At 52.2% G+C, this 26,743-nt stretch overlaps 6 protein-coding genes across 6 annotated transcripts; 2 read left to right on the plus strand and 4 right to left on the minus strand.

The window, feature by feature from the left end:
• Positions 1-339: 339 nt before the first annotated feature.
• On the plus strand, positions 340-5,672 carry PG994_013141 (DNA topoisomerase II; the record flags this gene model as incomplete). The annotated part of the gene is made up of 5 exons (XM_066864550.1): positions 340-408; positions 541-2,218; positions 2,242-3,878; positions 3,932-4,204; positions 4,257-5,672. 5 exons carry the CDS (start codon positions 340-342, stop codon positions 5,670-5,672), a joined length of 5,073 nt encoding a protein of 1,690 aa, XP_066709511.1.
• Positions 5,673-6,809: 1,137 nt separating this feature from the next.
• On the minus strand, positions 6,810-8,168 carry PG994_013142 (Reticulon-domain-containing protein; the record flags this gene model as incomplete). Its single annotated transcript, XM_066864551.1, has 4 exons — positions 6,810-7,232; positions 7,300-7,601; positions 7,672-7,866; positions 8,114-8,168. The coding sequence occupies 4 exons, from the start codon at positions 8,166-8,168 to the stop codon at positions 6,810-6,812; spliced, it is 975 nt and encodes a 324-aa protein (XP_066709512.1).
• Positions 8,169-10,315: 2,147 nt separating this feature from the next.
• PG994_013143 (uncharacterized protein) lies at positions 10,316-13,644 on the minus strand (the record flags this gene model as incomplete). The annotated part of the gene is made up of 4 exons (XM_066864552.1): positions 10,316-11,202; positions 11,243-12,195; positions 12,282-12,889; positions 13,000-13,644. 4 exons carry the CDS (start codon positions 13,642-13,644, stop codon positions 10,316-10,318), a joined length of 3,093 nt encoding a protein of 1,030 aa, XP_066709513.1.
• Positions 13,645-15,696: 2,052 nt separating this feature from the next.
• Positions 15,697-16,572, minus strand: PG994_013144 (uncharacterized protein; the record flags this gene model as incomplete). The annotated part of the gene is made up of 1 exon (XM_066864553.1): positions 15,697-16,572. One exon carries the CDS (start codon positions 16,570-16,572, stop codon positions 15,697-15,699), a length of 876 nt encoding a protein of 291 aa, XP_066709514.1.
• A 697-nt stretch (positions 16,573-17,269) lies between these two features.
• On the minus strand, positions 17,270-19,212 carry PG994_013145 (uncharacterized protein; the record flags this gene model as incomplete). Its single annotated transcript, XM_066864554.1, has 3 exons — positions 17,270-17,678; positions 17,732-18,605; positions 18,912-19,212. 3 exons carry the CDS (start codon positions 19,210-19,212, stop codon positions 17,270-17,272), a joined length of 1,584 nt encoding a protein of 527 aa, XP_066709515.1.
• Positions 19,213-20,526: 1,314 nt separating this feature from the next.
• On the plus strand, positions 20,527-21,843 carry PG994_013146 (cystathionine beta-lyase; the record flags this gene model as incomplete). The annotated part of the gene is made up of 1 exon (XM_066864555.1): positions 20,527-21,843. The coding sequence occupies one exon, from the start codon at positions 20,527-20,529 to the stop codon at positions 21,841-21,843; it is 1,317 nt and encodes a 438-aa protein (XP_066709516.1).
• Between the last annotated feature and the right edge of the window lie 4,900 nt (positions 21,844-26,743).

A 26,743-nucleotide genomic window follows, 5' to 3' on the forward strand; every position in this document is an offset into this window, starting at 1 on the left:
CACCGCCACTAGTTGTTTACTCAACTGCCTGGACCCTGGTCGATCAAACCCCAAATAAACAACAACCCACCATCACCACTACAGCCTTGGCCTGATAGTATAGTCGATATCGTGACTGGCTCTCGCCGTACCAGCAGACGGCTGTTTCTGTTCCGCTCTCTACCTTGACGCGCATCCTGCATGCGTGCATCTGTGCTATTGAAGCACATTCGCTCACTTCCACTCCGACCTCTCTCCCTCCGGCCGTTGAGCACCCGGCATCGCATTTTTCACTTTTGCCTTTTCGCACATTCACACATTCACACACTCAGCAGCAGTGCCCTGCTGCCTACAAACACCATGGATTCCGATATCATGGATGACTCCGTCTTCGACGAGAACGAATCAGACGGATTCTCGCCCGAGCCGGTATGTTTGCTAAACCCCCAGATCATTGCCAACATGCAGCCCTTCATTACTGCTACAATCCCAGCCGGCATTCCGCACGCTCAGACCGCACTGCCCGTTGAAAAAACCATAGCTGATTGTTCTGCTGCATAGAAGCCCAAGGCAAAGGCCAAGCCTGCGGTGAAGAAGGCCGCAGCCAAGCCTGCCGCTCCCAAGAAGATGGTCCAGACCACTCTGAAAACAGCAAAGGCTGCGCCCAAGAAGCGCGCAAAGCCCGCGAGCGACGACGAAGATGACGCGCCCGACAACTCTGACTTCTCCAACACGCCGCCCAATGCCAAGAAGCAGAAGAAGGCACCCGCAGCCAAGAAAGCCTCGAACAAACCGCTCGAGGAGATTGAGAACGATAGCATGATGCTCGATGGCTCACCCGATGCCAAACCCGCGAAGAAAAAGACGGCCACTGAAACGTATCAGAAGCTGACACAGCTTGAACACATCATCAAGCGACCCGATACATACATCGGCTCAGTCGAGCGTACTGAGCAACACATGTGGGTTTTTGACAAAGAGACCAAGCAGATGAAATGGGACAAGGTTGGCTTCGTCCCTGGTCTGTACAAAATCTTTGACGAGATCATCGTCAATGCTGCCGACAACAAACAGCGCGACCCCAAAGGAATGACCTACCTCAAGGTGACTATCAACCGGGCAGAAGGTATCATAACTGTTGAGAACAACGGTAAAGGTATCCCGGTCGAGAAGCACGAGAAGGAAAAGGTCTACATCCCTGAGCTGGTGTTTGGTCATCTTTTGGCTGGTTCCAACTTCGATGATGATGAGAAGAAGACTGTTGGTGGTCGAAACGGTTACGGTGCCAAGCTTTGTAATGTCTTCAGTACCGAGTTCACCCTGGAATGTCAGGACTCCAAGAACGCCAAACGGTACAAGCAGACATGGCGCAACAACATGGGCAAGATGGATCCCGCAAAAATCACCAGCAACAAGACTCAAGACTTCGTCCGTGTAACATTCCATCCTGACTTTGCTCGGTTTGGCATGCCTGATGGTATCGATGAAGATCTCGAGGCTCTGCTGTATCGCAGAGTCTACGACATGGCTGGCACTGTCACCGGTATCAAGGTCTATCTCAATGACGAGCACCTGAAGTTAGACTTCAAGAAGTACTGCGCCATGTACGCGAAGTCAATTGCAAGAGAGAACGGTGAGGACGAAGGAACCGAGGCTGCTGCCACTGTCATCATGGAAGACTCCAAGGGTCACCCGAGATGGGAGGTGGCTTTTGCTGTATCAGATGGTTCGTTCCAACAAGTGTCATTTGTCAACTCTATTGCCACGACATCTGGTGGAACGCACGTCAACTACATCGCAGACAAGATTTGCGACTCTCTTCTCAAGAACCTCAACAAGAAGAAGAAAGGCCATGCTCTGAAGAGCAACCATATCCGAAATCATATTTTCGTCTTCGTCAATTGTCTTGTTACGAACCCGGCTTTCACATCTCAAACAAAAGAGCAGCTTACAACCAAGGCTAGCCAGTTTGGCAGCAAGTGTGAACTGTCTGAGAAGTTTTTGAAGGCTGTGGGCAACACAGAAGCCATCAACAACATCCTCCATTTTGCCGAACAAAAGGCAGACAAGTTGCTCGCCAAGAGTGATGGCAACAAGCGTTCTCGAATCAGTAACGCCAAATTGGTCGATGCCAACTTGGCTGGAACTAAACATGGGCATGAGTGCACGCTTATCTTGACGGAAGGTGACTCGGCCAAGAGTTTAGCTGTGGCTGGTCGTGCTATATTGGATCCAGACCGTATTGAGTATTCCCTCTCCGAGGAAAGATGCTGAATGTTCGGGATGCTTCCATCGACCAGATCACCAAGAACTCGGAGATCCAAAACATCAAACAGTTCCTTGGACTGAAGCACAAGCAGACCTATACAGATACCAAAACCCTTCGATACGGCCACCTCATGATCATGGCTGATCAGGATCACGATGGTAGTCATATCAAGGGTCTTCTCATCAACTTTCTACAGGTCCAGTTTCCATCGCTGCTCCTAATACCGGGCTTCTTCCAAGAGTTCATTACCCCTATTGTGAAGATTTGGCAGGGACCCAACCCCAAGAAACCCCTCAAGCTACGCTCCTTCTTCACCCAGCCTCAATATGAGGAATGGAAGGCTTCACATCAAAGCGAAGTCAAACGGTGGCAGTACAAGTACTACAAGGGTTTGGGAACCAGTTCGAATGAGGATGCTCAAGTATACTTCACAAACCTGGACGACCACATGAAGGGCTTCGATACCATGAAGCCAACTGAGGCTCAGCTCTTCGAGCTCGCCTTTTCCAAGAAGAAGGCTGATGCACGAAAGGAATGGCTCGGGAACTTCATACCCGGAACATACCTAGATCATTCTACGAAGTCTATCTCGTACGATGATTTCGTCAACCGAGAGCTGATCCTTTTCAGTATGGCCGATAACATGCGATCTATTCCTTCCATGTTGGATGGCTTCAAGCCCGGTCAGCGCAAGGTGGTGTACGCCTGCCTGAAACGTAATTTGGTCAAGGACAAGAAAGTCATTGAATTGGCTGGTTACGTCTCAGAACAGACGGCTTACCACCACGGTGAAATGTCACTGCAACAGACCATTATCGGTTTGGCCCAGAACTTCGTTGGTTCCAACAACGTCAACGTCTTGGAGCCCAGTGGTAACTTCGGTTCTCGACTAGCAGGTGGATCAGATGCTGCCAGCGCTCGTTATATCCATACTCGTTTGTCTCCCTTTGCCCGCAAGATCTTCTCGCCACTGGATGAGCCGAACCTAGAGCAATGGGTGGAAGATGGCAAGAAGATTGAGCCCAAGGTCTATGCTCCTGTCATTCCCATGGTGCTTGTCAACGGTGCCGATGGTATCGGAACTGGTTGGAGTACCTCAATTCCCAACTACAACCCTGAAGATATTATTAGAAACATCAGGCGACGAATGGGACGTCTGGATGGCCCCGAGGAGAAGCCGTTCGAGCCTATGAGACCTTGGTTCCGAGGCTGGAAGGGCGTGGTGGGTGACTCCGCGGACGCTAATAGATTTGTGTTCAATGGTCTAGCGCAGGCGAACGACCAGACCCGTGAGGTTACCATCAGTGAACTGCCCATCCGCATGTGGACAGATGATTTCAAGGCCAAGCTGGAAGAAGTGATCAAGGGCGAGAAGGCTCCGTCTTTCATCAAAGATTACAAGGAGTTCAACGATCACAACAATGTCCACTTCGAGATCCAGATGGATGAGAAACACTACGACGCCGCTGTTCGAGAAGGTCTCCTTGAGAAGTTTAAGTTGACGAAGCAAATTGCGACCTCGAATTTGGTGGCTTTCGATTCTCGCGGCATGATTCGCAAGTATGAGAAGGTGGAAGAGATCCTCGAGGAATTCTACCAGTTCCGACTGAAAATGTACAAGGAACGCAAGGTAGGCTCCCCAATCTGCACGTGACTATAAAACTAAATGCTAATAATTCTCAGGCTCACTGGCTCGGGGTTTACCATGCCGACTATCGTAAGCTCAAGAACCAGGCTAGGTTTATCAAGGAGATTATGGACGGCGACCTTGTGGTCAGCCGCAAGAAGAAGCAGATTGTCGTCGAAGAGCTTCGTGAACGCAAATACGAGCCATTCCCCAAGACGACCGGCAGCAAGAAGACCAAGGCAGACGAAGACGAAGTTGAGGGCGAGGGCGAATATGAAGGCGAGGCAGAGTCCGACGATGATGCCCGTGACTTCGATTACCTTCTTTCGGTATGATCCTTGTGCTACTTCTACGAAACCAAGACTGACGTTACATATATAGATGCCTATTTGGTCCTTCACACAAGAACGCCTTGACAGGCTCAAGGAGCAGATCGTGAAGAAAAAGGGCGAGCATGACGAGCTCGAAGCTCTCAGTGAGAGAGATCTATGGTGCAGAGATCTTGACGAGTTTGAGATCGAGTGGAAGAACCAACTGGCTCTTGATGCCGAGATCAAGACGAACATCCGCAGGATGGGCCGTCGTGTCTCCAAGAAGATCGGTGCAGGTCGCGGTCGAAAGCCTAAAGCGACTGAAGATGACGATTTTGCTCCTGTTAAGTCCAAGGCTGCAGCGAAGGCTGCCGCTAAACCGAAGGAGGTTGTCGCAAAAACAAAGACAATCCCCCAAGCATCATCGCAACGGTTTGCGGAGAAGTTTGCACCAGCCAAGAAGACGACTGATGAGCAAGGTGACGAGTCGGACGCCTTCTCTGATGATGACTTCGCCGTTCTCAAGAACAACCCTGGCAAGAAGGCTGCCGTTGCTGCCGCCGCCCCCAAAAAGGAGGAGGAAGACTCGAATATGGAAGAGGTTTCGGCACCATTACCCAGCCGCAGCAAACGGGCCGCAGCCGCCAAGGCAAAGTCTTGGGTCATCGATGACGACGAGTCCGAGAGTGAAGACGACGACAACATGTTGGGCGATGTTGGTGCGCTCGTCAAGGGTATTCCGGGGGCGAGTGCTGAGCCCTCTGGAGAAAAGAAGCCTGGTAGGCTTAGTCTGTTTGCCATGTCACGACCAGAGAGCAGCCACGGCAACACCGCAGCCCCGAGATCCAAGACAAAGGCAAACAAGACTTTCGATTTCGACTCTAATGACGACACCAACTACGAGATGCTGGCTAAGCCAAGTCCTCATAAGGTTACACGCAACGACGCCGACTCTTCTCTGAGTGATGAAGATGACTTGCCTGTCGCGAAGCCCGCTTCTAAGCTGAAATCGTCCACGTCCTCGCTGGAGGAGGGCAAGCCCAAAGCATTAGCTCCCGCAGTCAAGAAGCCCCGAGGCCGTGCCGCCGCAGCCGCCAAGGGCAAGGCCAAGGAGGACGCGCCTGCCCCTGCCGCAGCAAAGAAGAAGGCGGCAGCCGCATCCAAGCCTGTCGAGCTATCTCCCGCCGCCAAGCTCTACGCCAAGAAGAAGGGCGTGGAGAAGGCGAAGCCAAAGAATGGTGCCTCCGACTTGTCCGATGATGACGACGAGGAGGACTACATTGCTATGGCGGACCCTGATTCGTCACCACCTCGTCCCGCGGCTCGTGGCCGACCCGGTCGCGCGGCTGCTGTCAAGAGGAAGCCAGTCTACGTCGTCGACGATGATGATGAGGAGGAGGAAGACGATGTCATGGAAATGGACGATGATGACGCGGGTGCGAAAGACGACGAAAGCGATGACTTTGACATGGATGACTCCGAATAAGGGAGTGCGTGTTCTTGGCCCCTATTTTACACCTTGGACTGGAGAAGGGGAAATATCCGGATCAGTCGACTGCTTCTTGCTCAGGAGGGCAATCTTCACTTTTTCCTTGCTTTTTTTTGTTTTTGTTTTTTTGGCTCAAGTCATCACGAGTATCACGAGCGTATCGGTTCATATTTTCTTTTTTGATCCTGCGTTTCTATTTTTTAGTTTCGTCAGGCTTGGGAGGAGAGACGAGAAAAAGGCTCTTCTTTTGTATTTCTAGTGGACTACCCAGAACATTTAAGTGATGAAGATGTCATGCTTTTTCCTAGAACATCACCGTGTTCCTAAGCAAGGCATATCTACCAGTATACCAATGAAACGCCACATTCGTCAGCTAGAGACACCACCTTGATGAATTGGCATGTACGTGTATTTGTGAAATGTAAGAGGCTAGCTGAGGTGTAAGCTCTGCCTGAGGAGTTGCGAGAAATAATCGATTTTCAGTAGGTTGAGATGCCCCAATAGTTATTGGTGCGATGATGGTGGCATCGATAGCAAGTCGGAAAAGGCCTAGGTGAAGCACTAGGAGAGACGACGGTGTTGGTAGGTCCTTGGATCATACCATTAGTCTGGTATTACGTGAACGGTACCCGCTCTCATCACATTCATGGCAATTGTGTGTTGCAAGTGTAGCGCACGTCGACAGAGCCAGCGGATTAAAGAATAACAGTAATAGTTGATTATCACGCCAAGTCACCTATCTCACAAACACCGCATACCAATATAGCAAGGTACCAATCTTATTCCTCGCTCGGCTGATCGTATCAGCTTACAGTCCTTCGCCCCCGAAGTCGGAAACAAACCATTTGTCGTCATCAGGAGTCATATTGTTTGTCATTGCCCCTCACGTCCTGAAAATCGTCCGGCCTTTCCACCATGGCCAATGACAAGTCAAAGAGAGTCGTCCGCCCGCCTTAACGAAGCCTCCATCAAGGGACTCGTAAGTGGACAGTATCTTCATAGAGTCTATGCCGTGACGTCGTGTCGGATAAGTTGTGCGCCAGACCCACGCAAAAGATTGCGGGATGGTCGCACCGTCATTTTATTTGTGTACAGAAGAAAACGCCCTTTGGGGAAAGTTGAGTTGCCGAGCGTTTAGGAGAGAAGAGGCTCCTCCTCGGCCTTGATATCGGCCAGATCTGTCTTGGGGGCCATGGGGAACTCTGGCACGTCCTTGGGAGCCTTGGGGAAGTCACTTTCGGCCGGGGCAGGCTTCTTGGTGGCAGCGGGAGAAGTAGAGCGGCCGCGGATCATCTCCTGAGCCTTGGCAGTGTAGTCGCCCATGTACTGCTTGGTCATCTCGGCAGCCTGAGCAGTCTGCTTGCTGGCAACCTGTCGGATCTGTTCCGTCTGGGAGTTGACGACATCAGAGGCCTGCTTCAGGTAGTGGTCGATAAGCTCCTGGTTGGTAGCGTAGATCAAAGGCACAAAGAAAACCAGGGTAGTGGCAATCAGGGCAAGTCCCCAGTAGGGAACGATCTTGACCAGGTAGTAGGAGAGGAAAGCACCAACGGCGGCCTGTTGTGGGCTTGGGTTAGCACGACGAATCAAAGGCCACCTCTCAGCTTTATCGGGAGGTACTTACGGCACCGGAGGCAAAGACGTTTTCGGCGAAGAAGATGCGCTGGGCCTCAATGACGAAGAAGTTGATGAGCTCGTGGACGTCTCCAATCATGGAATCGAGCGTTTCACGGGGGATCGTGTAGTATTTGCGGGGTCGCAGTTGGGTGGCCAGACCCTGGTGCAGAATAGCCTTTCCGGCAACCTCGGCGAGAACGGTGACGCCCAGAGCCATCCAGGTGAGCTTGAAGCTGTATCGCAGGAGATCGAGGTATCTAGCCACGAAGATGACAGATACGACACTGGCATAGGCGATGGCTGAGGCACCTGTGGACCGATAAGGACAAATTAGCTACTGGCGGAAGCAACACGGACAAATGCGGATAGGATGACGTACGAGGGTTGTTCCACGACAGCAGCTCGGAGAAGAAGGAGTGGTAGTGCGTCAAGGGCTGGCCGGTAGCAGCGGGCTGCGAGGGCATTTGGCGGGCAGCAGCGAGGTTGGAGAGCTCGGAGGTAGTCTTTGCAGACTGGTCCTTAACGTTCTGAGCGACGGGTCCATTTGAGAGCTGATCATAGGCGGCTTGGGCATCTGTAGCGAGGAAACATCTTGGTCAGCCGTCTGTCTGTACCTCTTATCACGACGCTGCGGCGGACTTCGGGCGAGCGTCTGTGTCTGAGGAGGCGGCACTAGTTTTGAAACACTGAATGAAGTGGTTAGCCGACCTATTAGTTCCCAGCCGTTGCAGAATCGGAAGAGGGAAAGAAGCGGGAAAGCAGCAGCAGCAGCAGCAACAGTAGAGATGCTGGATGCGCGGAGAGAAAAAGACATACCTTACTACCCTTGAGGGAATCCATGGTGTTGCCACCGTTGGTGGTCGCAGTGTCGGCCATTGCGATGAATGCAAGACTGTCGGGTGCTGGTGGGTAAGTGCTGTTGTTCTGACGTGAATGAAGCTGGAGAGGCCCGGGTCTCTCTGAATGAGCAAAACAAGGTCAAGTAATCAGAGTAACGTGTTGTTTCGGTTTGTTGGTCTGTCTTCTTTCAGGTTCTGAGAAGAAGCAGCAGCAGCAGAAAGGATGTAAGGAGGTTACAGCTGGGAGGAGGGAAGGTGAGAATGGGGAGAGGGACAGAGAGGGATTGATTGTGGAAGGGTGAGTCTGTCCGTCAGTCTGTGTGTTCGCAAAAGATCTAAGATGCAATTTTAGCGTGATTCAAAACCCAGGCAGGGGGGATGACCTCACGTTTTCGATGTTTTTTTTAATATTGCCTTTTCCCCGTTGCTGTCCACTTCCTTGACTCCCGGTCATTTCTAGTTGCATCCAAGTACCTACAGGCTTCAATACTTCCATTCAATTCGCCTGGAGCCTACATTGATTACAGTAGGTTAGGTACCTTGCTCCTTACTTAGGTGTTGCCCGCCACTCAGGTTCCCTAGCTGCGTCCTCTTACCTACCCCCAAGCCACCCATTCGGGTGCCTGTGCTTCTTATCTATTCCGGCAAAGCTCCCAAGAGCTAATTCCTTCACCTAACTCCCCAGTCAACTCATACCTAGCTGGGGATTGCCTACATCTGGCGTGGCATACAGAGCACACCAACATCAAACCAAATCATGTAGCAAGACAATCCAAAAGCCGTGCAGCAAAGGAAGACTGCTGCTGCAGCTCTTTGGTCCAGCCCCCCGGAAGTGAACTGATTGGGTTTCAACTGCTGCTGCTTCAGGCCGGATCGCGTCAATAGGCCCCGCCCCTAGCTAGCTCTCCCCGTGTGACGACATGACCAACCCGTCCATTTTGCAACAAGTCATCATTCCATACACAGCCATATGCTCATTCACTCACTTCCCAGCTTTCTGTAGCACCTACTACCCGCCCGCATGTCTTGCCTACCTATTCCGTACCTACGCTGACATCGTTGGTACGTAGTGCACACGACTAGCTGCCCAGTTGAGACCACGGCTCATTTTCGCCAATGTTGGAAGTCTCTACGACTAACATCTATCTGCTTGAGGGCTTTGAGAACACGTTGCGGAAGTGGTGGTAGTAGTAGATATGTACATGCTATGTATGCTATTACATGTACCTAATCAATGATGAGCAAACTCATCAATGGAAAGACTGCAAGCGCTCGAGTCAAAAAAAGATAGGTATCATACCGGCCACGTAGCCAGTTCAGTTCAGTTCCCTTCATTTCAGGGGGAACATAACTCCCCCATCGCACGACTTTTATCGCATCCCTCCATCCTACATGGACTGGCAAATCACCTATCTTCAAAGAGGAAAAACCTCCCAGCTAAGTAATAAGAAACCCATGCGGTATGGAGTGAAGCCCCCCTGGCGGCATGATTAGCTCATCTGATCCACCACGCTTTTACATGTGATTGAATCCTTTTTTCTGCAAAAGGCACACGACACCCCCCGAATGCTAGGTACATCTTTTAATAAGCTTGGCCCAGGAATTGACGATGGAAGCTTCAGCAGTAGGTAGTGCCAAACTCATGTGCGCATATAGACAAATCAATCTATACCATCCAGTCTACGATGCTCTGAAACTCGTGCGTGGATTATATCAATTAATTAATCACTGGCAAATGCTACTATCATTATTATGTGGGCTGTTGTGGTCGCGTCACGGGAACGGTTCGAGGCACGGCCAGCGCATGTATCATGTTGGATCCTCTTGCGGGTTTACCCAAGGGTTCTATTCTCTACCAAAGTAACCATCTAAACGCGACCAACTCTACAAAGCATGCTGTATCATGTAGCCATGCCGAGAATTGGATGGGGGCTATGAAACCGAAAATGGGAATAGCAGTAGAGCTATGTATATAGCTGCACTGGGACGACGTGTGTCGTTCGACCAGTACAGATGCAGAATGTCGTAAATGACCAAACCAGTGAGCCAACTAAAGCAAAAGGTCGCTTGCTTTCTGATGCAACAAAAAACCTGCCGCCCCCAACCCAGATTACCGTGCCTCGCCGAGACAATAGAATAACAGATAGACCGATATGAGATGTGGATTAGAAACATGTCCCCTCATCACCTCCTCCAACCCCAGAACCCGCCAGTGTTAGCAGCAGGCTGTGCAGTCGACGGCACGCTCGCCGGTGGAGTGGAAGCGGCGCTCTTGGTGCCGGGACCACTGCCCTCTGCCGAGGCGCCCGTCAGCCGACCAAACATGCCCATAGCCGCCGTGGCCGCCGCGCTCGCTGTCGTGGCCCCAGGCGTCTCGCCAGGCCCGATGCCATACGCCTTCTTGAAGCTCTCGAGCTTTTGCTTATACTCGTCGGCTTCCTGCCTCGCCACTGCCTCCGCTGTCTTGGCCTGCACCAGCTCCAGGAGCAAAGCGTCATCCTGCGTAATCGGCTCCGTCTGGGTGCGAACCAGGGAGGATGACCTATTAGACAAGCTTCCCTGCGAAGTGGGAGTCGATTTGCTACGTCCCAGTTTCAGCTCCCGTAGGCCACCATTAGCCGGAGCGGTGGTGCCAGTAACACCAGCAGCCAGGTTCGCAGCCGATGCGAGCCAGCCCCCGGCGTCTGAGCCTGCAGCTGGCTGCGCATCGGCCGAGGAACGCGTCACACGCATAGTGTGAACTTGCTTCTCGAGTCGCTGCTTATCCTGGTGCAGGCTGCGCGCACGGCTGTGACTATCACGCAGCTGTTCTTTCAGACTCTGCGCCTCTTGGCCTACTTCGTCGATGCGACGGTTCAGATCCTGCGACTTGGCTACTTCGTTCATTAGAAGCTCTTTGGCCCTGGCCAGTTCATCGCGCAGCTGCGACCGTGTCTCGTTCCCCGATGTTTGGTTATTACTTCCTTCGTTCTCGGCCATTCGTTCTTGAACGCCATCAATCAGTTTGGATAAATCAATCGATACATCATCGTCTTCTTTGGGCTCATCGGCTTCGGCGGCGGGCTCGGCTCCTACGCCGCTTCTCTTCAATCCATCAAGTAACGACTTGACCGCCAGTCTCTCCTCTTTCTCTTTGTTCCCTCTCACGCTGCAGCTCGGTCGCAAGCAATGCATGGCTTCTCTGCAAGTCACTGAGTGCAGTGAGGAGATCCTCGATCTGGGTGTGCAGTGCTCGGCTCTCTGTGGCGCGGCTACTGGCGCCAATGTTTTGTTTGGCGGCGACCGGGGTCGATTCGCGAACGGACGTGTCGTCAGCATTAGACGAGTCGCGGGAGATTGTGGTGGCATCGGTCGAGGCGGTACTCAGAACGCTAGCAGAGCTTGCGTCCATAGAATTGAGAGTTGAAGCTAAACTCTGCTTCGATGTGCTTCTTCGCAACATGCTCATAGGTCGGGAGGATGCAATGAGGCTGGGCGACAATGCTCCCAGGGACAGGGCTGATTTAGGGGTTGAAATGGTGGAGGAGGCCCAGAGGCGGCCCAGGAATCGGGAGGCTGCTGTAGTAACGTCCGACGTGCGCGCTGCATTTGCGGTAGCGATCTGCGCTTCGCGGTAGTCTTGCTCTAATTGCGCTAGCTTCTCGCGCGATACTACGTTGGAAAGCGAAACGAAATCCTCAACAAATTCGTCAGCGTTGTAGTGATAACAATCCCACAAGCCGCGCGATAGCAGCAGCTGCATGACATCTTCCAGTTCGGAACACGCCAGAATGCGGCTATCGTTCTTGCGCATTAGCGACAAGGCCACCCGCATGATTGTTTCCGATGCGCCCTCGGCGAAAATGACATCGTAAATCCGAAACAGCATGGGTAATGGGCAAGTCACGGCAAAGAACGAGAGGAACCACTGTGAAACGTAGGCGGGATCGACCTGCAAATCATCCAAGTGGGCTGATAAAGTGGGCAGGTTCTGTCGCAGCAGCTCGCGAAATTGGTAGATGCGAACGTGCAGCCCTGACAGGTCGGGTAAAAAGCAAGAACGGAGATCATATTGATCCATCAATCTGTCAGATCATCCCATCTCCGTGTTAGCCTCGCTTCTCCTTATCATATAAGAGGGACGATCCCAATGTGAGGTGTCGTCACTTACCGTACCAACACGCAGAATGCCTGGTTGTCCGGCATGTGCATAAGGAGAGGCCCGACAAGGAAAGCAAGTCCCTGGCAGTATCCAATCTTCTGGTCGTATAGACTGAAGCATTTCAGCACTCGCCCCAACATCCTTTGACCGTCACCTTCCGGATCGCGGAACATATCCACGCCAGGAAAGCTTCTGCCCAGGTCTTTGCCGATGAGGCCCTCGTAAGGACTCGACTCGCCACCAAGTCTTTCATAATGCTCCAGAAGGCCGGAATCTCGAGCCCCGGCCATGCTTTGCCAAACAACTCCTCGAAGCGGTGGCGGAATTCCCTGTCGGATCTTCTTAGACAACAGAGTAGGCAGTCGAGCTGCTGTTTGCTGATAATCCTTCACCAAGGCCATGTAGAATTCCAATTCAGTCATCGGGGGAGGTGGAAGGACCGAGTATCGTAGAGCCACCGGCGTTGGGCCGTGGACCATATCACGCAGCTGAGCCATCGACGGCGGTCTGGGTCTTCGGGTTGTCGGTTGTTCCACCACTTTAACTTTGATACCTTTCGGATTGGTCGCCAGCTTGTTATTCTCCTCTTCGAGCCGGGCCAGGAGCATGGCGGTTGACTGTGTGGACATCGTGTTAGTGATTTTTCTCAATTATGACCTCTTTCGGCTTTGAACATCTCATAACGTTCTCGGAGGAAGAACCAGTCTGAGATGGGGCCAAAACTCACGTTATCATCCCGATCCTGAGCCTGTTCGTCTTCCTTCTTCTGTAATTCGTCCCAGTTGACCTCTTCATCTGCATCAGATCCTATGGAGTCACGCCTTTCGACTTGCTTGTTTTTTGTTTCGTATGAATCCCCATCTAGAGTCTCTTGGTCTGCATCCTCATCATCTTGGGCCGAGTCGTTGAGCTCTTGAAGCAAATTCTTCGATCCGTCGGCCGTTATCTTGGGGAGAAGTTCTCCGTCGCCATCTCCGCTTCTTTTTTCTTCTTCTCCCTCTTCTTCATCCTCCTCCTCAATGGTGTCGTCTTCTCTGATTTGTAATGATATGGCGCTCGTTGGCGTGGGCGTGTATTCCGGTCCGAACAGACTCCGTCGTGATGGCGTTGTATTCGGTGCTGAAAAGTCGGTAGTGACCGATAAGCTTGGCGGTTCCGACAGCCGAACAGTGACCATGGATTCATGTCCCGGTAAGACAGGTTTCTCCTTCTCGGTAGGTGATTGTATCATGGTAACAGGCCTCGACTCGGTTTTGGTGGATGGCAATGGCGTATATGCTTTATCATCAGGTGAAAGAGGTGTAGGAGGAGTAGGAGGTGTAGGAGGAGACACAGCCTCCATGGTCTGCCGCTTGACGGGGTCCGCGTCCATCTTGAAGCGCAGACCCTCGGAAATACCAGCTGAAGCCGGGGAACGCTTGACAAGTGGCCGGTGAACGCTGGAATGCGGGTGACGGAGGGCAAGAATGCAAGCGGGCTGTGAGCGATAACCGACGAGGACGACTGCTGTCCTCTTAACACAACCTTGGCCTCTCGAGAAGACCTATTTTGACTTTTCGTACGACCAAAAATATTATGTTACATAGGTAACGAACAGTCTTTGCATTGACGACCGCGGTCCAACCGTCGGCTAGCGTCAAGGTCAAATCGGGTAGTCCCAACGAGCGTTGCCTTGTTGGTCTGCTGGGCCAGCGTGGTAGACACGACGAGGTGGTGTCCGAGGGTGTGGGCTGAACTGTGCTTCTCGGTTCTATTGCTTATGCAGAGGCGGGCACAGGCTGGGAGGGGCTTGTCCTTCTTGAGAGCGTTGAAAGTCGTACGGATTTTTCCTTTGCTCGCAAATACTTATTAGAAATATTAAGTCCTCATTGGAGGGCGGCTCTCGAGGTTGCCGCAAGAAACCGTGGGAACAAAGAGGCCCAGAGCCGGCTTCTGGAAGGAAAACAGGGGTATTCCAGACTACAATAGTCAAGTGGGTTCCCGGGCAGGGAGACGGGTCCAGCAGACGGAGACGACGATGGTGGAGGGGGGGGCTCTCTTTCTTTGTCTCAGTTGGACTGGCAGTGCCGAATGAAACACTTTGTGACTTGACACAATGAAGCTCAAAAGGCAGACAATCAGGCAGGAGGTTTGTAAATGTGGGTGAATTTCACATCTGAAGAGAATGAACAGACGGGGCAAAAGGGGGTCACGCGGAGTTGGCTGTCCTTGGAGCTTTGCTACAACGACGAGCGAACGAACGAACGAACGGGCAAACCCTGTGGCTGCTAACTGGGTAATGAGGAGTGACGGAGCGAGCGCCTGGATCATACAAATGCCACGAAATGAGGGTACGACCACTGTAGAGTGGCGGTAATGAGTGACAGCAAGCAATGCAATATCCTGATGATTAAGTTCACCTTGAAGCAGATATGACTGACTTGACAGGTTGGAAAGAGGCAAGATAGGCAAGGAGAGGAGGGGAGGCGTGTGGTGTTGAAAAGGTACATGCAGTACAGTATGTTTCAAGTGTCACATCCAACAGATCCCCCCACATTCGGTCATCCAATTCCATCCTAGGCAGAATCTAAGTCGCATCTTCGAAACGCACTTAGCAAGAGGCTGGACTAGAGAAGACCGCTGGACCGCACCCAGGAACCACCAACGGCTATCCTCCTCCATGACCTACTCGATACTCGATCTTGCCCTCACCGGATTGAGTTTATCGTCCAGCCAGGCAATCGACCCGCCTACCTGATGGCTTGCAGCACAATACACAGTAGACAGGTACACTACTAGGTAGTAGTAGGCAAAGTTTGGTACATATGGAAATTAGAGCCACTTTTTCCCCTGGCCATCGGCTGCGACATATGATTCGCCGGACCAGTTGGTCTTCGTTGGTCTTGCAGCAGGGGCTCAGGGGTAGCATGGCTGGATCCGGTAAAGTGCCCAGTGGGAAGCTCATGCAACAAGCTCAAGCTAGTGGCGCGACTCGCAACGGAACGCGTTGATTGGCTGAGCCTGGCCAGCATGCTAGAAACATCAACTGCATGAACTTCAATCGACAGGGGAGCCCCCCACATGCTTTGTGCGGTGTGCGGTCAGCTGTGGCACGCGCAGACAGTAGAGGTCACAGTAGGTCACAAGAGGTCACAAGAAATAGGCTGCCGAGATGGAGAATGACATATTCGGGGTATCAGAATTGTTCTTGACGGACTATTAATACAGCACTACTGGCTTGCCTGTTTCCGGAAATTCGGATGGCTTTTTCTTCCGAATTTCCCCTCTTTTGTTTATTTTGGCGACCAGCACCCCAACGATAGAAGCAGGGAGTATGTAGGTTATGTGCTAAGGACCCGAAGCGTCTCTTAGACAGACGACCACTGCGCCAATGTCCGTGTCTCACATCAATGGTGGACATACAGAACCTTAGGACATTAGGCGGTCAGCCGCCCAGCGAATACATGCGAACTCGAGACCACAACCTTAGATACTCCTCATACTCCTCCCTTGCCACAACAAATGCCATCCATAATCCATACCGGATCCGATCCCAGAGCCCCGGCTGGACTAACTTATCACCCGGAAAGTATGCTCCATCGGCCTCACTTCCTGCCATCTCGCTAGACCAGCGACGTATCTCATAGTCCGGCCAGTTCAACAGGCGATCGCGGTTCACAGCGCGGTCCCGAAGGAATTCGTACTTGGCAAGGCCGACGACGTCGTCGGCATACAACATCTCCAGCCGCTCGGCCAAGCGCGGGAACAGGCGGGCTTGCCAGTAGGCGTTGGCGTGGGCCTCGGACATCGACATCGGGGAGGGGCCCGGATCGGCGGAGATGCGGAGGAACCTGCGGACCATGAGGCAGTCGGCCTGCCCCAGCATCTCAGTGATTAGGCGGCGAGGGGAGTGCTCCCATACGTCCTTTGGATGCCAGGGCGCCGGTTTAGTACCCGTGGTGATGATATCACGCCCCAGGTTCAGGTACAGTGTGCCCCGGGACTTGGAATATTCCTCAAGTGGGAAATTCATCTTGATCATTCTCCCAAACTGAGCCTCACACCATTCGATATCGGGGTGGCTCAGAGGCACCTCGTAGACGGCGAGTTTGCAAGTGAAGAATCGCCGTGCAACATGACGGCATTCGTAATTAACCGAAAGGAGAGGCGAAACAAGATCGGCGAAAGGATGTATCCGAAATTTCCCTCTGGAAAAAGCTGATAGGACAATGATCCTGTGTTGAGTTTCGTTTCGCAAGGTCTCCTCGATTATCTTGATTCTCAGCTCACAAGGGAGTCGAGAGAAGCTGTCGAAGGCCATTGTTCCTTGTTTGTCCCAATTATATTTGACTTGAGTGGTACTTAGGATGGTAGGTATCCAGAGACTAATGAAGCACACCGTCGCAAATATATGGTAAGATTTTCGCTCATATCTCCGGTCCTTGGGTGCAGCAGCATCTCCGAGTCCCATGGAGTGAAGGAACTCTATATCACTACGGACCATTATACAACTGAAGTCTTGTGATATTAATAGAGTAGGTAAATATACTAAGTTAGGTACGCATTGGTTATGTGGCCGACTTGCACGTTACCAATTTGAATAACGATACATGCAAGCGCTGGTATATATACGCATCTTCTCAAACAAGAGAAAAGGTCAGGTTGTAAGGCATTCAATGCGCCGACCAAATTGAATATCCATCTTATCATTCCCGTAACACCTGCGCTGTTCAATAGTCTCAAACCCTTTTGTTGCCCAAAATCTCAGGCCCAAACAAGCTCCATCGCACTTCTATACAAGTTGTCGTAAAGCCCAAGATAAATAAGTAAGTCCATATCAAACCGTATCGTCCCAGTCCAACGTGCCACTCAATCAATGATAAGGGTATTAGACTATAGCGCTCTTATGATCGATAAAAAGTTCGACATATAAAGCCTATAATATGCCGCGAACGAGCTGGTCGTGAAGTTCGTGGCGTGACGCATGGGATATTATATCAGTGTCAGTTTGTACCGGGCTAACCCATATGAATCTGCATTTGGGGTGGTGCTGGCGCTGCGGCCATGGTAGGTGTCTTCTTGTTACCGGGTACAGGGCTTGCTTGGCTTGGTGTTTGCGCACCAGGTTTGGTGGTGTTTGATCTGTTCGCTGGAACCTGGTAGGCGGGCTCCTTGTTTGGATCGATATCTGGGTATAATCCTTGGAGTTTCGTGTATAAGTCCGTCATATATTTAGCTGTTTCTTCTCGGTCCGATGCCTCTGGCTTCGCTTCGGCGCCATCTGGGTTCTGCATCGGCCTCAACTTGACTTTTGTGTGCAGCGGCGGGGGCTTTAAATACATCGGGCATGGTGGTGCCTGTAAAGCGCCTTTCTTATCGGCTAACGATGCCAGGTACGAGAGATTCGTCTGCAAGCGGCGCATGCACCTAGGAGGTGGGTAAGCAAACCATCTCATGCGACGGCAGATAGCCATACTTACTGCAAATAATCCTGAGCCAGAAGTTCTTCATCTTCTTTGTTATTCTTGTCAACATCGCTAAGGGTGCCATCCATCGGCGACGTATGTTCCTTCTTCAACAATGACTGTGTATGTTGTAGTTGCATAGCTTCCACAAGCAGCTCATTGTTGATCTCCAATATGACCGACACTCGCTCCTTATCCCTCGAGTCTGCGCCTGGGCTGAGGGGTGTGCTGGCTGTGCCATTGGTTGCCGGGGCATGGACATTAGAAGGGAATGTGGGTGTTTGTGGAGTCTGTATAGTAGCCGACGTCGGTTGTTGAGGCTGTTGATGCTGAGCATTGTTTGGCGTTTGGCTCTGAGGAGTCCCCTGGGGATTCGGTGGAGGCGCAAATTGTGGTTGCTGCGCGGACATGCCGTTGTTTGGTGTCGGCGTCCCTTGTTGTCCTGGCCCTTGGCTATGCCCTTGATTTTGACCTGGGTAGGGTCTTTGAGGCGTGGCATTGGGCATACCGGCGGCACTTGGTTGCGACTGTGGTTGCTGCTGCTGCTGTTGATGTTGCTGTTGATGTTGTTGATGTTGCTGATGTTGCTGCTGATGTTGCTGCTGCTGTTGCTGCTGTTGCTGTTGCTGCTGTTGTTGTTGTTGTTGCTGCTGCTGCTGCTGTTGCTGCTGTTGTTGCTGTTGTTGCTGCTGTTGCTGCTGCTGCTGCATACGCTGCATCATCTGTTGCTGTTGTTGCGGATTCATCTGGCCGGGATGCATGGGAAAGCCAGGCATAGGCATGCCGGCGCCCATCGCGTAGTTCGGAGGGGCATTCATCTGAGACGGAACTGAAGTTGGGATACCGGCGCTGTATGGGGAGTTAGGATACGGTGTTGGGTAACTAGGCACTGTTTCGACAAGCCAGGGTTAGTCAGAATGGCATCCAGGGTATAAATGAACAAACGCGCGAATGTTTGCGTTCGTAGCGAAACGACGAGGCCAGGGCCTGCATGGGCATCGCGGGTAGCCGTCTGTTCATGCCTCCTTGCAGCACCAAAGCCGTCGAAAAGAGGAGGGCAGCAAGCGACTGGGCAGGCCAAGGTATGTCGACAAGCCCGTGGGAGGGCGAGGGAAGAGGGCGCCATCGAAGGACAAGGTCGGAAACACAAGCGGGAGGACGCGAAGGGGGAGTAAACAGTGAGAGGCGAGCTTACTCTGACCATTGGCCATGTGCGGCATGCCGGTGTTCTGCATCATGCCAGCGGCAGGGCCGACTCCCGGCATCATGTTGGGAGCGCCAGGAAAGGGAGGGCCTTGAGCAGGGCCCATGGGATACTGTTGTGGATTGTACATCATGTGCGGCGGTTGCTGTTGTTGTTGCGGGTGGTGCTGCTGGGGCGGCTGATTGGGATTCGCAGCTTGACCAGGCTGCATATGAGGGTTCTGTGATGAGTGTGGGGCGCCATTGAAGGTTTGGCCGGTATTGGGGAAGCCATTGTAGTTGGCGGAGTACATGGTGTGTGTCTTGCTGGGAAGGAGAGGGCAGAGAGAGAAAGACAGGAAGCGATCTTTCACTCGCGCGATACAAACGAGCTACGTAGACTGACTTACGGCCTATAGCGATAGGCTGACACACACATAGACATACACCTCTACGCACGCCTATGCACCACAAGTACAGTCTCTACAGGTGCGCGCGTATACACAAACACACGCACGCGTATGGTACTGTACACCTCTGTTGGGATGAGAAGGCTAGCACAAGCTCGGAGAGGGAGGTAAGGTAAGGTAGGTAGGGCTGGGTGACTGGGTGACGTGACGGTTTTGGACGGGCGCGGACGTGGGCGTGGGCGTGGGCGTGGGTGTGAAGACGACAAGTAAAACGAGAAATCGAATCTTACAAGGAGACCAATCCGCAGATTTGCAACTTTTCTTCCATCGCCCCCGTGCTAATCTATGGGTCCTAGTTCATGCTCCCCACCCCGCCCAGGCCCAATCCGTCATGACATGTACGGTAAGAAACGACACCGAACTCAAACGGAGTATATCATTAATATACTCCGTATCTTTCTTACTACAAGTATATATATACTCTCTTCATGCTTATACAGCAGCTATGGTCGGCAGACCCAATCAGTCCGAGAAGGTGAATGAAGTTAAAATCAGTCTCCTTTCCGCGTCGACGCAGAGTGAGCCATCATCTACTAAGCAATTGAGCAGGCCCGACGGCTATCGGGTTAGTGCGCGGCTGTACTCCGTACGTACATGGTATGTGGATATATATGCGGGAGGATGGCTTCTTTCAGAATTCCTACATTCGAGGGTAGCCTGCTCTTTGTGAGTCTTTCGTCTCTGCTGGGCTGACTTGGCATCGAATCGAAGTTAAAGGGGGCAAATATGTAGATAAAGTGCTCTCACACTCTCGGAGTTAAATTGGTACTGCACAACAGCACGGGCTATGGCATAGTCAATCGAGTTGATTACCTATACCTATGTAAATACCATTCGGTCTCGACTACGGAGTACTACAATCATGTAAAACATTGAATGATTTAAACGACACGACGAGTACTTGAACTGGAGCCAGGTGCCAGGTGCCAGGTGCCATACCCTCCAGAGTCCAGAGCCGACTTCCAGTAGGGGTGGGCTAGTCAGATCACGTCATGCAGGCTATCCCATATTAATTTCCAGCTTTCCTTCCCCAGACCGCCGCACGCCGATGCCGCTGGCCCGTTATCACTGTCTCCCGACCTATTTTCCCACCGAAACAATCATCATTTACAATACCCTCTTCATAGTACCCAAGACAGCCGAATCCAATCCCTAGAAATGGCGTCCCCGAGTAACAGCGCTTCCAGTGCGCCCGTCAACAAGGCCTTGGACCTCGATGGTCACAACCTGCCGCCCTCACCTGCCCCGTCAAGCCCAACCAATGGCCGCCGCCGCTATGCTCTTGCGACCGAGCTTGTCTACACAGATTCGAAGGACCAGTACGGCGCTTCCAGCATCCCGATCTATCAGTCCGCAACTTTCAAGCAGACCTCTGCCAGTGGAGGCAACGAGTATGACTACACCCGCTCAGGAAACCCCACCAGGACGCATCTGGAACGTCATATGGCAAAGATCATGAACGCTACGCGCGCCTTGGCTGTTGGTTCCGGTATGGGCGCTCTGGATGTCATTACCCGCCTGCTGCGTCCAGGCGACGAGGTCATCACGGGAGACGACCTGTATGGAGGCACCAATCGGTTGCTTACCTACCTGTCGTCCAATCAAGGCATCGTGGTCCACCACGTCAATACCACTGAAGTCGACCGGGTTCGCGACGTTGTCACGGATAAGACCGCAATGGTTTTGCTCGAGACTCCCACCAACCCATTGATCAAGATTGTCGATATTCCATCGATAGCCCGGGCTGTACATGAGGCCAATCCCAAGGCCCTCGTCATTGTCGACAACACCATGCTGTCGCCAATGCTTTGCAACCCGCTCGAACTGGGTGCAGATATTGTCTACGAGTCTGGAACCAAGTATCTATCAGGCCATCATGACATCATGGCCGGCATCATTGCCTGCAATGACAGTGCGCTTGGTGACAAGATGTACTTCACAATCAACTCGACCGGCTGCGGACTGTCGCCCAACGATTCATTCCTCCTCATGCGAGGCGTCAAAACGCTAGCCATTCGCATGGAAAAGCAGCAGGCCAATGCTCAGGCCATTGCCGAATTCCTCGAGTCTCACGGCTTCAAAGTCAGATATCCTGGTCTCAAGTCGCATCCCCAGTATGACCTTCACTGGTCACTCGCAAGAGGGGCCGGTGCCGTCTTGTCGTTCGAGACAGGCGATGTCACTCTGTCGGAGCGAATTGTTGAGGCTGCCAAACTATACGGCATCAGTGTCAGCTTTGGGTGTGTCAACAGCCTGATCAGCATGCCTTGCCGCATGAGCCACGCCAGCATCGACGCCAAGACTAGGCAAGAACGCCAGATGCCCGAGGATATTATCAGATTGTGCGTTGGCATCGAGGATGTTCACGATCTTATTGATGATCTATCTCGCTCTTTGGCGCAAGCGGGTGCTGTTACTATAACCCTAGACGGCTTCCATGCCAACGCCGAGTCGTCAACGGATCAAGCTGTCTAATTGGGGGTGTGGGAATGGAAATGCGTATATCGGCATGCAACCGCAGCTTGCTAAAATTCGATGTACACTGGAACAATCCTTTCTGACTAGTCTACAATACTGAACTCGTCGAATCACTAGTATACAGATAGCCTCCTCATTATTCAGGTGGGAGCCATGAGGCTGCCTACGCTGAAAAACGCATCAGATCAGATGATCGCGAAGTCTTCAGTGCCCTGGTTCTGCTAACCACTCATATACATCAATGGGCGTTCAAAAGTTGGGGGTCAATTTTCGCGCCTGTGGGTAGCCAAGAGTTAGCCTGGGCCTTCTGTCTACCAGTCTTGGGTACACATACTTGGTGCTCTGCTGTACGAAGAGCTCGGTGATCGGCAGTCTCTCCAGACGAGTTTCTCGAGCCCACCGATCCAACATGGGCGCTGTTCCTGGAGAGGACCACAAGGGCGACCCCTCGCCAACGCCACTGGCTCCAGCTGTAGACTTGGAACACCTGTAACATCTCAGGAACTAGCTCAAAGGGTATGAATTATCAATACAAACTTCTTGGCCACAGCGCCCGAAGATCGTACGCTATGCGGCATGCTGTTGCTGTTGACTGCTTGACGTGATGGAGATGAGGCCCGGTTCAGAGGCTTCGAGGAATGGCTATGCTAATGATGTGTAGATTGAGGGTAGGAAAGAACACACAATGTTGACCTTGGCAATTATAGCAACACCTATTTCTCCATTAGTGCCGGAGGAGGACGCCTTTATATAGCCCGGGATCGGAACCCCCATGGTGGTATACCGGTAGGGCAAGGTAGGCCTCGAGGCGCACTTGCACGATGTGCTCTCCTCAGGAGGCCGATCGCAGTTCTCGTGGAGATAGTGGCTGCGAGTATCGTCGATACGATTGGTCTTCTTGCGCAGGGGGTTCGCCAAGCATTGCCTGCTGAGGCTCTCCTTGGTGATGCGGTGGATGAAGAGACACGGACACACATACACGCTGCGGTCGTGCAAAGTACGCTCTCGCTCGCTACTTTGAGGATAGGTAATCACGCAAAGGAAGGGCGACCAATCTAGGGGCTACTGACGATCCTCTGCATGGGCTGCAACGATTCTGTGATTCGTTCATTTGTCTAGTGTAACTCCGGTGTGTGTACACCTCTCTGATACGTGAGAGATATGTACCTGCTGCCGTCCCATTGTCCGGTATGTGGTCTGGCTCTTGATCTATAGATAGATGGATGGATAGATGGCGACTGAAGCTAGACGAGCAGGCCTGGATAGCCAGCTATCGCTACACACCCTATGATATAGAACATACACTAAGTACTTAAAGCCAGTTATCCCATTGCCAGCCAGCTATCCCGTCCTCGATTATTCCACCTCCAACCCAGCATTGATCGGAATGGGCTCACGTAAACGTAAACGGGCATCTCTTGGGCTTGTTCTACCAGCACTCACTATAGGTGGCTAAGCTTGGCAGTTGCAACCAAGCAGAACCTAATAAATAAACTTGTGAGACCTGGGCGTCAAGCTGTAACCAAAGGGGAAGCAGGGGCTGCTTGTTTAACTGAACCTCTCTCATCGTCCACCCCCTCCACACCCCCTCAGCCCCCTCGATAGAGACCACACCCAGGCAAGAAAGAGCACGAGTCAACTTTGACTAACATGTTCCTCGCATTTTCTGAAACCCCAAAGGTCTTTTCTCCTCTACCACAACAAGATGGACAGGCTCCTCTTTCGTTTGCGTGCCGCAACTCCCTTTCCACAACGCACTTCCTTGCAGTTTCCTTCTCGCTTCCTTTCATGGGGGGGCAGTCACCGATGTGTGCTTCTGTTGGACTGGCCTGAGGCCTGCATGGACCGGTGGGAGGGAGAAATGGAGGAAATGGGAGTTGAAATAAAGACAGTGTCAGGGACGCGACCAAAGAAGCAGATCATGTGCAGCTCCTGGGTTACGTGATCACTTCTTTTGTCAATCTCAAGGCGTGAGGGCGCCGTGGTCGTACAAGGCAGAAGAAACAAGAGCTCGGCCTCATTCTTCCTTGGCTCGCTTCTCCACGTGCGTGCGACTTCCATGCGCCTACCCGGAACGACAGCCACCCAAGCCGCTTCTTATGACCCTTCTTCATTAAAACCCAATGGCACTTTCTTGACGGGTACCGGGAAATTGGATGGTCGAATGGCTGAATATCTATCGCATCCCGCGCGATTGAAACAACGCCCTCAGAGACGTCATCCAAAAAGTATTCGGCACTATTGACAGAGCCGATGGGCATGATTGGCACATTCCCAGAGCTCAGAAGCCGGAACCCGTTGCTGCTTCCTAAAGTCCACTCCGAGGCCTCCCTCTCGCTCTCCCAGCAGCGAAGTTGTCACTCGCAGACATGGCAGACTGCATAGGCGAAGTTGAGGTTGGAACCAAGTCGCCAAATTTCTGACCAGAGAAGGCAATGTCCTCGGGGAGGGACATCGTCCGCCTCATTCTGCCCATGCGAATGTCGACCCCATCGACTTGCGTCATCCAAGCAAACACTCTGGGGAAATCGCGTGGCAAATACAGCGGACGTTACTGCAAGCTTGCGAGCGTCCTTTGTCGGCCATGACTTAGTTAGAGGTATGCCGCTTCCCTTCACTCCACCCCTCAATAGGGCAGGAAAAATGACTAGTCATATGTAGCAAGTCACAAGCCCCTTTCCCTCCGTCCTCGAAAGCATCTCGAGAGGGTCTGGTATGGTTACATATCTCCGAGTTCTCTCGGGGTCTGCCTGTCCATCCACTTCAATTCCGTGGCGGCCACGACATGATATCGGGCAGTGATAGCAAGACTTGAAGCGAGATCAGCATGCAGGGAACAACATGGAGAGTGGCATTGGAGTTTCAGAGAGGCGAGGTTTGCAATAACCTTATCCTTTTCGACACCCCCTAGACTGCGGGTAGTACAGTGTTGTGTGTCGGTCTTCTTTCCATGGGTAGGCGTTTGCGCGCTTCGACTCATCCTGCCAAGCCATAACAATGGCTTCTGTCACGATACCCCTGGTTTGCACACATGCCCTGCGCAATCTGATTACATGCCATCACAAGCTAACAATGTAGGCCTCCGATGCCACCAAGCCAGACTGCCGCATGTTCCGTGGGCAAGACCAATAATGGACCTTGGGTATGGATGGCCTAGATCGTTGGAGAGGCTGCCCAAGGGTTTTCATCAAGCACGATACGTGGCCGGCCATGCTTTCAATCCAAGAGGTTGATCACATTATACCGGCATATTAATTTGCTGAGTTGTGGTACTTCTCCCACTTGTACCTGAACCGAACCTCCTCTGCGGCCTTGTACACCGCTTTGCAAACGGACATTCACCGGTGAGACGAGACTGCGCAATCTCGAGTAACCATTGACTCCAGGAAGATCGGACGACTCCTTCGAGAGATAATGACTTGACGATGCAATCATTGTCACGTCACGGTGCGGGTAGTTGCTGGGAAAGCGAGGTTAATGGTGACGTCCTGTGTCATATTTCGCCAAGGTGATAATCAACATGCCCGCGGTGCAACGGTCCTTTCGCCCCTGAGCAAGGAAAGCGGCCACGGGACTTTCCCATGCGAATTTGTGCTTCATACCCCGACTCTATAGAGCAAGACAGGCTCAGGGTCAGGGTTTTTCTTTCTGGAGCGACTCTTCGTTCACTTTGCTCCTTGGCGAAGTAACCTTTACCGTGGTATTAATCGGTTCCGTGAATGGTCAACAGAGTGAGTACCTTGCTTTCAATATGATGTGCCGCGGGTTTGACGCCGCGAACGAACTGGCATAATGATCAGTCTAGACGGACCCCTGAGCGATACGTACTTCCCACCAGTAAATATTCAACTATGTCAGGGGAGTACATGCTAGTTACCTTGGCGCAAGGAGGATACTGCAATCATGCTGGAGACCGGGCCTGTTGAGCTGCCACGGGCAATTATTCCAGACTCTACATTCGTCGCTATGTGTACATTCACCACCAACTCGGAACCGAACCGAGCTGCATGTCTCACGATACCACTCAGAAAGCTCAAGACACATGGCAGGCCCCCAGGGGGGTTCGAACAAAAGCAACGCAGCAAAGGTTTGGACCGGGATGTTTGCCTCCATGTACATACACGAGCCAGGCTACTGCACGTCGGTTCAGCCGCTTTAGCAGCAGGCGGGCGGTTATACGTGCTGACCACTCACCAACTCTGCATTTCTCCACGATCTATGTCGGGTTATTTAACGGAAGCCGCCATCAGATATATCTCCACCGCTAGGGATCTAGCTCATATTCGCATGGTGAGGATCACACTAGTCGCTACTATGAGGGCCGGCCTCCCGCCCGGCCTGCCGCTCCCTCGTCCCTAGCTTAGTGAGCGGCACAGACGTCTTTCGCGCGGCCCAATCATGCGACTAGGTATGGAAATCAAGCCGAGTTTGACTGGGCACTCATCATCGCCATCACCTGGAGGAGGCGTCTCGACCCCTAAGCTGGGGTATTCCATCAGTTCCAGACATGCTAGAGACCTTGGTGGATCGAACCACTGCTTCGCGTGGGCCTAACCTGCATTAACCGTCTTGGTCTCGAGTCTACCCTGTGCCCTGTGTCTCAACAAGGGTTCCCGAATCCAATAGAAAACGTCAACATCCAGGGTTCACTGTCGTCTCTAAAGTAAGTTCGAAGTAACCGGTGCAACCTGAGATTCGACGGCGTGATGAATCCCTCCATTAGAGCTTTGCCGGGGTTGCAAAGTACGGCCGATATACGAGAACAGACTTGTATATAGAGAGAGGGATCGAAGCCACGCGAACCATCAGTTACTGCCACTTCAAAACACAGTACCGTATTGGAACGGCCACCCTTCTTCGAGCCCAATACTTCGTATTGTGTGCTCAATATTGAATA

Source organism: Apiospora phragmitis, assembly GCF_038363925.1.
Source record: "Apiospora phragmitis strain CBS 135458 chromosome Unknown utg000011l:1.0-3236445.0:1.0-3240683.0, whole genome shotgun sequence".
In the NCBI taxonomy this organism is placed as follows: domain Eukaryota; kingdom Fungi; phylum Ascomycota; class Sordariomycetes; order Amphisphaeriales; family Apiosporaceae; genus Apiospora; species Apiospora phragmitis.